General features: G+C 37.8%; 1 protein-coding gene across 5 annotated transcripts in view; it reads right to left on the reverse strand.

The window, feature by feature from the left end:
* Positions 1 to 9319: 9319 nt before the first annotated feature.
* Positions 9320 to 13034, reverse strand: part of gabrb3 (gamma-aminobutyric acid type A receptor subunit beta3) — a 66708-nt gene continuing 62993 nt past the window's right edge. For all 5 annotated transcript variants that reach the window (XM_079628815.1, XM_079628818.1, XM_079628816.1 and 2 more), the window contains one exon: positions 9320 to 11464. In XM_079628815.1, coding sequence (XP_079484941.1) covers positions 11123 to 11464 — 342 coding nt within the window. In that variant the 3' untranslated portion in view covers positions 9320 to 11122. The remainder of the gene's footprint in view (positions 11465 to 13034) is intronic.

Genomic DNA, 13034 nt, shown 5'->3' on the forward strand with positions numbered 1-13034 from the left:
TGCTGTATACACTATTATAGCCTACTGTATGCTGCAATAGTGTGTAATCCTGAATATGTAGCTTCATTGCATTAAAAGACAACTGAGCTTCATATAAGATTTCAGTGATTTTTTTAATAATTCTTAACCTTTCTTTTGTATCAAGATCTAACTTGGGTCATTTTCGTCCACATACCAGTGGGAAAAAACAAACTGAATTATATTTTTTATAATATCTCATTTGTTTCTTCCAGACAGCAATGCGATTAAATGCAGGACAATGGAGACTTTCGCTTATGACTCTTGCGTCTCAGATCTTTCTTCACATGAGTTCTCCCCAAGAATTATCACGAGATCTTACCACAATATCACAAACTCAAATTTGCTAAGATCTCCAGGTCTTTTTAAGATTTCATTATGAACTGAAAAATTTTTCATAAAAAAAAAAAATCTAATTATCTGAGCTATGCTATCCACATTCATTTTATAGCTTTGTATTAAAGAGTGGTCTAATTTTATTCTTTTTCTATTTTAGGAGACATATTTGAGACAAAGCCGGTGCTTGAACTATGACCGAAGTCTAAAATGTTTCCTTTACAATGAAAGAGCAATACAAGTGATAATCTAATCCACAAGAAAGAAAGGAAAAAGATCCTGTGAGCTTTCTCACCTATATTTCTATAGTTCATGACCTTTAATCAGAATTAAATCAGCCCAGAGTTCTGGTACACTTTAGCAGTGTAAATGCCATAAAGCTTTATTTTGAGGAGTGATGAAAATATCACACTTTAGAGGATATACCATCTTTTTATTCCTAATTTTTTTGTCACGTTCAATGTTAACATAGAATAGTTTGCCCCAAAATTAAAATTTACATTATTTGACCACAAGGACAAGGACAAGGACAAGGACAAGGACAAGGACAAGGACAAGGACAAGGACAAGGACAAGGACAAGGACAAGGACAAGGACAAGGACAAGGACAAGGACAAGGACAATAAAGCTCCCTAAAAGCACAATTCCAAGTCTTCTGAAGCTATACACTCTTAAAAATAAAGATTCCAAAAACGATTTTTCACACCAGTTTTGGTTCCCCTTAATATATATATTTTTTTCTTACTGTGAAGAACATTGAAAATGTTCCCAGCCGGAACTGGGAACACTTCCTATAACACCTGATGTACTCGATACATCATAAGAAGAATGGCATCTACGGTAATGTTAATCTTTCTGTTTATTCCTAGGTGTACTGAAGTCAGCCGGATCCAGGCCGTATCCAGATCAGATGGAGGACCTGCACCTAGACACGACCACAAGCATGATGTAGTCAGCCTGATCTAGGCTGTATCCAGATCAGATGGAGGACCTGCACCTAGACACGACCACAACCACAACGCATGATGTAGTCAGCCGGATCTAGGCTGTATCCAGATCAGATGGTTGACCTGCGCCTAGACACGACCACAAGCATGATGTAGTCAGCCGGATCCCTGCCGTATCCAGATCAGATGGTTGACCTGCACCTAGACACGACCACAAGCATGATGTAGTCAGCCTGATCTAGGCTGTATCCAGATCAGATGGTTGACCTGCACCTAGACACGACCACAACCACAACGCATGATGTAGTCAGCCGGATCCAGGCTGTATCCAGATCAGATGGTTGACCTGCGCTTAGACACAACCACAAGCATGATGTAGTCAGCCGGATCCAGATCAGATAGTGGACCTGCACCTAGACACGACCACAACGCATGATGTAGTCAGCTGGATCTAGGCCGTATCCAGATCAGATGGAGGACCTGCGTCTAGACACGACCACAACGCATCCCTGAAGTGTCAGTAGAGATTGTGTCAACTAGACTCTCCCCTGTGGAGGCCTCATCGACACGACAGCCATCGGCACCGATCCTCTACAAACCCTTCTCCATAATGACGTGATGAGTCCGATCTTTAACCAGATGGAACTAGACAAATATTCTGAATGTTCTGATCCAATCTGACTTCTGACCTGTAATGCCTGAATCATAATCATACACTTTTCGTTCGTTGGCCAGAGGAGAACTGGCCCCCCCGATTGAGCCTGGTTTCTCCCAAGGTTTTTTTCTCCATTCTGTCACCAGATGGAATTTTGTTTCCTTGCCACTGTCGCCTTTGTTACCTTTGGCTTTTGGCTTGCTTAATTGGGGACACCTAATATTCAACAATATTACCGATCTGCCTGTATTGACACCATTATAGAGCTGGTAAGTCCCGCCCCCTCCGTAAAACCCCGCTGGACCTCAAAGTTGAAAAACCGTCAATGCAAGTGAATGGGAGAAAATTATTACTTTCTGGTCCCGTTTGAATTGTGCCATGAATGTGAACATATGTTGTCTGTGAATTTTTTATATAATCTTTCATGTTACAAGTTTGACAGTATATGGTATGATTCGTCGGCTAGCAGTTGTGGAAAAGACATAACGAGAAAGACTACATGTCGCCTATGTGACGTCACCACATAAAGTTGACTTACCCGTGGTTTTCGCCAACCTCAACGATTTTGTCCTCTCCCTGAAAGAAGGCGGTGAAGTGCACCAAAGACAGCCATGTCTAGCGGGATCCGTGAGCTAGAGCCGTGAGCTAGTGGTGTTGACGTTTCAAACGCGCCGAAAGCAGCGAAGAGTTGTAGTCCACAAAGTGCTCTCACACAAAGTCTACCCGTATCAAACTTCTACCCGCTAAATTGTAGCATTTTTCACACGAAAGATTATATAAAAAATTCACAGTCAACATATGTTCAAATTCATGGCACAATTCAAACAGGACCAGAAAATAATTATTTTCTCCCATTCACTTGCATTGACGGTTTTTCAACTTTGAGGTCCAGCGGGGTTAGCGGAGGGGGCGGGACTTACCAGCTCTATATGAGAACTGAACTGAGCTGGACGATGGCATCACGGTTTTGTCCATAGCAACTATATATATATAAATGTATATATATATCACTTTTTAGAACTAAAATTAACCATCATCACTAACAAACTTTGTTGCATTATCTTCCTGTTATCACTGTAAAGCTGAAACAATCTTGTGGCGAGCAGGACGAGGTCGAGGGCCGTGGGAGGACGGTGGCGTGATTACTGATGCGCGACGCACCGGTCTCGTATCTCTAGGAGCGGAAGCATAAAAGGGGGAGCGACGACATTGGAGATCGAGAGAGGAACAGGCCTGAATTTATGTTGTGCTTTGTTTCCATTTTGTGTGGCCAGGAGTCGTCCATGAGGGGCTGCTGGCTTATACTTTCATTTTTGTATTTGTTTATTTATTAATTCAAATCTTTAAATGTTTACCGGTTCCCATCTCCTTCTTCCCATAACATCTGAACTGCGTTACAAATCTATAGCACTATATAAATAAAGGTGACTTGATTTGACTTTACTTGACTCCAGTATAAAAAAAGCAGTGGTTAAAGGAGAACTCCAGCGCAAAATGAACCTTTGGTCTAATTACACATTGTTACCTAGTCAACCGTTATCTGAGATTTGTTTTCATGATTATCGAATGTAAATAGTTTTATCTCTAAAAACAGTTTAGCCTATAACGCTAGTATAACGCTAGTATATGGGGCATGGAGTAATGACAAATACAAATCGCTTGTTAATACCACTAACAAGGCTCAAAATAGCCCCACACTAACACGGCAGCATAATGAGGGTCCCTACCTTCAAACCGAAGCATTGAGAACTTTGACAGTGTCCAGACAGTTTAATAAGAAGATATTTTATACATACAGTCAACTTCACGTATACAAGCAGAAGCCATCTTAGAAAAGCAGACTCGATCAGTCAATTAACGAAACGCCGATCTAAATGCGCTGGACCATATGAGATTCTACACAGTTCAGCGCATTTGGATCGGCGTTTCGTTGATCGACTGATCGAGTCTGTTTTTCTAAGATGGCTTCTGCTTGTATACGTGAAGTTGACTGTATGTATAAAATATCTTCTTATTAAACTGTCTGGACACTGTCAAAGTTCTCAATGCTTCGGTTTGAAGGTAGGGACCCTCATTATGCTACCTTGTTAGTGTGGGGCTATTTTGAGCCTTGTTAGTGGTATTAACAAGCGATTTGTATTTGTCATTACTCCATGCCCCATATACTAGCGTTATACTAGCGTTATAGGCTAAACTGTTTTTAGAGATAAAACTATTTACATTCGATAATCATGAAAACAAATCTCAGATAACGGTTGACTAGGTAACAATGTGTAATTAGACCAAAGGTTCATTTTGCGCTGGAGTTCTCCTTTAACATGCAATATATGCTATTTGTACTGAGTGTAAATAGTATCCAAAACTATTTTCTATGCACTAAGTGCAAATAGTGTTACATGCTATTTATGCTAAATGTAAATAGCTATAGATGCCATTTACACTGTATATGTAACATTTTAGTCCAGTTAAGATGAGGGAAAGCAGAAAATATCAAGTTTAAGCTTATATTAATAAACAATGTAAAGACAGGTAGTAAATACAATGTGACAGTGTACATAGCACAAACAATACTGGACAACCAACAGAAGGTAATGAGAAACTTAAAGGGGTAGTAAAACGCCATTTTCACAAGATGTAAAATAAGTCTCTGATGTCCCCAGAGTGTGTATGTGAAGTTTTAGCTCAAAATACTCCACAGATATTTTTATATAGCTTGTTAAAATTGTCACTTTTTGAGGGTGAGCAAAAACACACCGTTTTGTGTCTGTCCCTTTAAATGCAAATGAGCTGCTCTCTGCACAAGGGGCGGGTGTCCTTTTACCTCACGCACACATGCACTGAAAATTTCATAAACTTTTAGCATTTTATGTTCAAACCGGAGTCAAACAAAGATGGAGAGACTCAAGAAGAAGTGACAACATGTAGAGCAACAGGACATTTCTGAATGGTTTGTTGGTGAATTTGTGTAGCTTATATGTGTAGCATATTCTGTCATGATAATCAATAAATCGTGTTCCCGGGGGCGGGGTTTATGTAAATTCTAGGGTTGGTGATGATGTCACTAACCCGGGAGTAATGTCATGTAGTCCCTACCAGCCGTTTGTTGTAGTCCTTAAAAAACAATTTCTTTAAAAGCAAATATCTCCCTTTGCTTTGAACTTTGAGCGTCGTAACTTTGGAGATGTTGTTTATGCTCAAACAGCAACATTACACACTAACTAAAGTAAGAAAAGTGAAATCTTAATCAACCACCCCTTTAAATACACAAAGATAATGAACTTAAAGGCTAACAGGTGTGATTGTTAAATGAATATCCATGGCAACTAAGGACTGACGGGAGCAAAGGTACACAGGAAATCGGTAATGGGAAACAAACTAAAAGTCTGTGAAAACTAAAGTAAAACACAAGCAGAATGTGAAAAAAAGTCATTTTTTAAAATATTTTCTTTGCACTAAGTTTAAATAGTAGATGTTATTTGCTTTAAGTGTAAATATAGTAGTTAGATGGTATTTAAACTTAGCAGACACTGTTTGCACCTCAGTGTATATTATATAGTGTATAACAACATATTTAGTGTAAATGATTATATTAAAATCCTAATTGGATGCTGCTCTATTGGGACGTTACTTTCTCACTGTCCCTAAAGCCATCACCTACCCCTAACCCTACCCGACTTCATTCCCACTATTAAATACCCTTTATGCACTTTATTTCCACTTTTTTAATATTTCTTAATTTTTTATTTAAAACAACCTTCTCTGCGAGCTGATATGCACTGGGAAAAGGGAGAAGAATGAGTTTGGTAAAAGGTGGATTCGAACTCGGGTCGGTCGCATTAAAAGCTAACACCACCCACCTTATTCTTACACCACTGATCTTGTTATCAGGGGAGTTTCTTTTGTATTTGTGTCTGGTTTAATAAGACTATGGTGGGAGGAGTTAGTGTGAATAATCTCTGCCAACAAGATTGGTGCTCTTGGTGTAAGACACTTCATATAAAAGGGCAACCTTTCGTGCAGTTGAAAGGTTTCATGGATGTTAAAGGTTATTCATGGAACCACTGATGCCAATAAAGAACCTTTATTTTTAAGAGTGTATGATAGCTTTGTGTGAAGAACGGACTGAAATGTTATCATTATTGCAATTGGAACAGCTATCCATTTCTGGGTCTCTCTTATATAGAGACCTGGAGCCTTGGTGGTACCTTAAAAATTAGAGTGGCCCATCAGTCTATTGTAATGGATAAAACGTAAGGTAGATTGAGCAGTTCGCAGCTGGATTTTATAGTTCCAAGTTCAGGGGGTTTCATTTTTATAATGACTATCACATCTCAAACCTGAATGGACTGCAGTTTTTTTTTTAATCACAAGAATGATTTAAAAAAGATGATAATTTACAAAAAAAATAAAAATAATTATCAATGACCTAGTGTTTGCTGCCCAATGCTGATCTATTATTTTTAATAAAGATAAAATAATAAACCTCAAAGATCCTGTTTTATATCCCCATTAGTTAGGTGACAGGGGGAGATCAGATAAAAAATCTATTAGGAGCCAACTCATGGGATTCATTAGAGGAGAACTTGTTCTGCTTACAAGTGCATTTTCTACTTTAATTAGTAATACCTGCTAAAATGAAGTTATCATCCCCTTTTCAAATTAGTTAGGGTAATAAATCACGTGCACACATACCAACGTGCCCTTTTATGCCCACACAGTGACATTATGGTGTCTGTATGGTGTGTGTTGTGCATGATGAGGTTCAAACATATCTGTGTTCAGTGTATTGATTTTCGTCGCTATGTTGGTTCATACAATCGGCATAATTACAAATGTACTGTAATTTGAGGAATGAATGATGGAGAATGACCTGACTTTGTTACGCAGTAAGTATCCCATCCACTGCATTTCACAGTAGAAGCTGAGAGGCTGGATATTTATTGCAGTAATGAATGTTCACACTAAAAAACAAGAAAATGGAAATGGACAAACCCACAATATTATAGAAACAATCGACAGAAAAGGGTGCTTTAACCATAAATGATCCAACATGAAAACTAGCTCTGAATTGTAGGATTTCATTAAGGACAATGTATGTTAGGATTGATTTTTTTCAAAGTGTAATACAGACATGCTGCAAATAAAGGGAATTAAATAATTCAAACGGTAGGTGAAAAGTAAGTTTAACTTGGATTAAATTGCACAGATGAGTCATATTGTGTTGATTGCCAATTAGCAGAGTGTGTTTTACCACTTTGATACGTGATGTGATTAGGCAACCAATAGAGGTCTATAGAGGTCAAATTGGCAGTTCCCCACCACCACCACTGCTGATTAATACATATATTAAATTACACCAGTCACACGCCAGTAACATTAGTCATGTTTATGATGCCTAGCCCTTTATGTTAAACTCAGCCTGCTAGACAGAAGCAGTGCAGATGGGGGAGGGCTTCTGCTATACAGCACAATCGTCTGGTTTGGAATGTAAGATTGAGCTTGATGTTTTTATTGACTAAAATGTAAAAAAAACCCGATTTGGTTATGTTTCATGATTCATCTGTCATGTGATCCCCTGTTCAAGTCATGTGATCCTGCCATGTGTTCCCTTGTCTCATGTGTCATTGGTTTATTGTTTCATTGTTCACAGGTGTCCCTTGTCTTGTGTGTATTTAAGCCCTCATGTTTGCCATGTGTCTTAGTCAAGTTTCACTTGTTACCACTGTCTGGTAAGCGCCATGTTTAAGTCTTGTTCTAAGTTCATGCCACGCTTTTATTTTATGTTTGTTTGTTGTCCTAAATAAATTGCACTTGGGTTCTCTGCAACTTGCCTCCAGTGGACTTCATTACAACTTGATGCAAGCTTTTCCAATATGCCCTCTCAAAACACCTTATAAGTCTGTTGTGATTCTTGTGAAAGATATACAGGGGTTGGACAATGAAACTGAAACGCTGGCCAATTTAGTGTTGGAGGTTTCACACCTATATGTGTGGCCTGTTGGCTAATCGTCACTGATTTTACAATCCATCAGTAAGAGTGTAAAAGTTGAAATAATAGCACAGCTGTACATAAAATATTGCAATCCACACAACAGAATGCGAGACCTATCAGAGTTCAAAAGAGGACAAATTGTTGGTGTGCATCTTGGTGGCTCATCTGTGACCAGGACAGCAAGTCTTTGTGGTGTATCGAGAGCTATCCAGAGTAATGTCAGCATGCCATCATGAAGAACCACATCCAACAGGAGTAACTGTCAACACAAGAGGAAGCTGTCTGAAAGGGACGTCCAAACCCGGATTGAATCCAAAAATCATAAAACCGCAGCTGCCCAGCTCACTGAAGAATTAAATGCGCACTTTGACTCTCCTGTTTCCACCAAAACTGTTAGTCAGAGTCAATATTCATGGTCAGGCTGTTATAGCCAAACCTTTGGTCATTCGTGCCAATGGCAAATGTCAGTTTCATTGATGCCAACAGTGTAAATCTTGGGCTGTGGAAAATGTGAAACATGTATTGTTCTCTGATGAGTCCACTTTTCCTATATCTGTGATAGTTACGATGTGGAGAAGCCTCAAAGAGACTTAACAACCAGTGATGGTCTGGATACATCAATGCCAAGGACTACCGAACCATTCTGGAAGAACATTTGCACCTAATGGTTCAAACATTGCACCCTGAATGGGTTGCGGTGTATCAGCATGATAATTCACCAGTACACACAGCAGCAAGACTTGTGACAGATTGGTTTGATGAACATGAAAGTGAAGTTGAACATCTGCCATGGCCTGCACAGTTCCCAAATCAAAATATTTTGAGCCACTTTAGGGTACTTTGGAGGAGCAAGTCAGAAAACAATTTCCTCCACCAGCATCACATAGTGACCTGGCCTGTTCTGGAAGAGAAATTGCTCAAAATCTCTCTGGCCAGTGGCCATTGTAGAGGACTCATTATTACACTCAACGAGTCAAGGACACTATCTGTCATTCCCAAGACGATGCTGTATTGACCAAGGTTTTTAATGGCGTAAAAAAATGAGCTATAACTTAAAATGTCGCAATGAGCTGTAGTTGGAGAAACGTGACTTTCTCAGTTTTCAATTTCATTACTAAACCCAAACAATAAATGCCGTTTAGACGCTCTAAAAGTCTAGAGAAGAACATATCACTAAAATCGTAAAACTATTGTTTAAATATGTTCACTATATTTTCCTTCTTATTCAGTGCTTACTATTCAAAATGTGTTTCTAGGTGAAAATGACTTGAAATGATGGAGTAGATCGATTATGCATGATGTTGATAATGACGATAATTAAAATATATTAAAAACACATTATAATTTGAAATAAGGCAAAACCAATTATTTGAAAGAGTAAAATTTATTCCATTTCCTCATATTGTCCTCTGGACATTCACTCCTCATTTATCTAATCATTTAAACACATTTCATAAATAGAGATCTGGTCATTTGTGAGGTGGACTGTACAGAATAAAACCTCAAAAGTGAATATTAGAAAAAAAGAAAGAAAGAAAGAAAGAAATGGGTCACATGTGGATTGTGGGTTATATATTTACAACATACAATAGAAGAGGGAAGAAAAGTAATTAAAGAATTAATGAGCATCTACTGACACAATGCAACTGCAAAGCAACCTGTTGAAATGGCATGTCAACAGCACATACGGGATATTTTAGAGAGATTTATAAATATATTTAGATGGTTTGCAAGCATGAGTATACAACATGACTATCTAAGCAGACAGCAGTTTTCGGCCCCTGAAATAGAGTAAGTGCATATGACCGATGGTAAAGAAATCTGCCAAAACAAAATCAGATACAATCAGTGTAGAATCTCTAAATGCAAACAATATCATGCTGTCTAAATCTGCTATGTAATCATTGTTGCTGTACACAAGGATATAATACGAATGAATCACAACAAATATGATGTGAATACTGGCAATCAGAAAAACACAGACCATTTTCATGTTGGAAGAGAACCTGAGACAAGTTGTGTATTGATGACAACATACAATTCCCTCAAATGCGTTAGGAGCTTGTCCATTTACCTTAAATACAATTACCCTTAAATAACCCTAACCGGAAAGGAAAGAAAATAAAGTGATGTGTTGTAAATGGGCCATACAATGTTTACATAAGGCCTACAATGATATCGGAAATGACTCAGGCATTCTTTAAAAAACGGAGGAGAATAAAACAACCAAACCCACTCTCACTTGAAAATCATACAGTAATTGCTACACATCTACTGAAAAAAAAAAGAAAAACACAATGCTAGGATTGTCTGTTTACTTATGCTTGATATTCATGATGGCATCATGGAAATCCTTTGCAGGCCCTGATTTAAATATTCCACATTTGCAGTGTTTTTTGTTTTGTTCTTTGTCCTCATTTTTGATATCCTTGAAATGAGATAAGTGTACAATTATTATCTTATCTTACATGTACTGAAGCACTTTATATGATGATTGCAAAAAGTGGCGTATAATCATATCAACCCAAGGCGGATGGAAATCATGTTCCAAAAGCATATAATAACATGATTATATACAAACGTTGTCTAAATAAGATCATAACGGCAATGTTTAGAACGGCTGATGTTTACGTAGCAAGCTCTGAAACTGAAGACGTGATTTGACCTTGTTATATTGCATTTCCACAACAATATAATTCTTCTTTTAATATGAATCACCTGCGCTCCGACAATAAAGATTTATTGGCATGAAACATTTGCAATTAGCATCTCTCAATCGTAATAACATATCAACATGTACAAATTAAAGACCGCTCCGAGTGCATCATGCGGAAGTCCCGTGGCTTCAAAAATTGCAACTTATGTACAGAGATAGTCTTTAGAAAACTGATTGTGTGTGTATGTGAATGGGAATGTTTTTTTTTTTATGAGTACATATGTACTTTATGTGAGCATGGGCGTATGATGAGACAGTTGATGTTTTAGTGCAGGTAGCATTCCATCGGAACCCTTCGCAACATCACAAGGGTTCAAATGTAGAAAAACCTCGGTTTATATGGCGTGGAAGTACGTCCCTTAAGTACGTCAGAGCAAAGAAAAAAAAAATTATACTTTTCCACTTGGCAACATGAAAAAATTGTGATGGGGCAAAAAAAACCCATTGACGTCTGAGGCCTAATTCACATAATACAGCCAGTAGATCAAATTGAAAAGAGAGAAAACAGCGGGAAATATTATCCGTGACCATCGATCGATGGCGTTCACGTCTGTGAGGTCAGGGATTTTGATTTTGAGCTGGGAAGAGCGTCTGCGTAGCCGCGGTTTCTTCGAATGTGCGTTCCTTTCCATGCGGCCCTCGGGCCGCGCTGTGCTCTGTTTGCGATACTGGATCCCTGAGTTATCGAACACCATTGAAGTGGAGTTTCGGGCTTCGCTGACGCTCGTGGTGATCTCGTTCCCGGCCACCTCGTTGTGGATCTCCAGGGTGGTCAGAAGGATATTTCCCTGGGAATCCACCTGCAAGCAGAGACAATCCTGGTTACAACGTTTTTCTTTCTCTATAAAGCCTACTATTAAGTATGACACTCAACATAAACACATATGGAAATTATATAGATAGGTTCAATAAACTATTCAATTTAAAAAGCTATTTGATTTTTCGGTAACACTTTACAACAAGGTCTCATACTCGTAATGTATTAACATGAACTAACAATGAGCAATACATTTGTTACATTTTTTTTTTTTGTTAATGCTAGTTAATAAAAATACAGTCGTTCATTGTTTGTTCATGTTAGTTCACAGTGCATTAACTAATGTTAACAAAAACAACTTTTAATTTAGAAAAATGTATTAGTAAATGTTGAAATGAACTGAGATGCTGTAGAAGTATTGTTCATTCTTAGTTCATGTTAACCTTTTTGTAAAATGTTACCGACTTTTCTGACTATTATTTCATATTTAAGACTTTACAGGGTCCAAAATCTTTAAACAGTGAAATTAAAAAGTCAATTACCCAATAAAAAACCCTAAACTACTTAGACATTATCAAAGCCAATATTTTGAATAGGGTTTTGTGGTTAGTTACAGTTAGGCATGTTAGACAAGCTACAATGGAGGCGTTCACATGACATACATAAAGAATGAAAGAGCCTTCAATGCGGAGTCAAGCTATATTCTTCAAAACAGTTCTTTGCACATAAATGAAACACAACTAGATTTATGTGGCCATTATTTATCATGTCAAATAATGCCATTTACATTATGTATCCACTACATTGGAATGCTCACAAGAAAATAATAATAATAATGGTATACTGTACAGCACTGCCATAGACACATGACACAGACATGAATTACTGCTGAAGTGCTGTTCTCCAGTACAACACACAGAATTCAACAGAGCTCATTTTATAATCAATGGCACTACAAATCATCAACATGCTAATGCATCATTGCAGTAACAATATCACAATGAGATGATCTAAACAAGCCACACATTTCAAAAAGGAATATTCTGCATAAGGTTGTACAATTGCAATGTCAAAATCATATTTACAGTAGGTTATAAATAGCAGTTTTGTTAATGAGCCGAATCTGATCTAGTGTAAATAAGAACAAGTTGGATAAGTTGTTAACCTTGTGTGAGTCCTAAGGCCTTGCCCACACGTATATATATTTTTTTTAAACGCATTTCCCTCTGGTTAGGCCGTTTTTGTCCTGCGAAAACTGAGCTTTTTGAAAACGCTTTCCCAAGTGGATAAATTTGAAAATGTAATTTCGTGTAGTAGCGTGGACTGTGAAAACGGATGTATTTGTAAACGATGACGTATGTTTAGTCATGTGACGCATTTTGAACCTATAGATGTATGTGTGCCTGTTATGTGCTATTGACTTTCACACTGTTGCTAAAGATATGTTTAAAGATATTCACTCTTCATATCACAGTCCTGCAAAGATGACAGAAAATGTAATCGCAATTGCTGTCCTGTGACAAAAAATGAGAGCAGTTGCGTTTTAGACCAAATATATAATAGTGAGTGAGTGTCTGGACGCATCAATGAATGGTGAGATATTTTGCTAAATA

The sequence above is a fragment of the Phoxinus phoxinus genome (assembly GCF_949152265.1).
Source record: "Phoxinus phoxinus genome assembly, chromosome: 11".
NCBI lineage: Eukaryota > Metazoa > Chordata > Actinopteri > Cypriniformes > Leuciscidae > Phoxinus > Phoxinus phoxinus.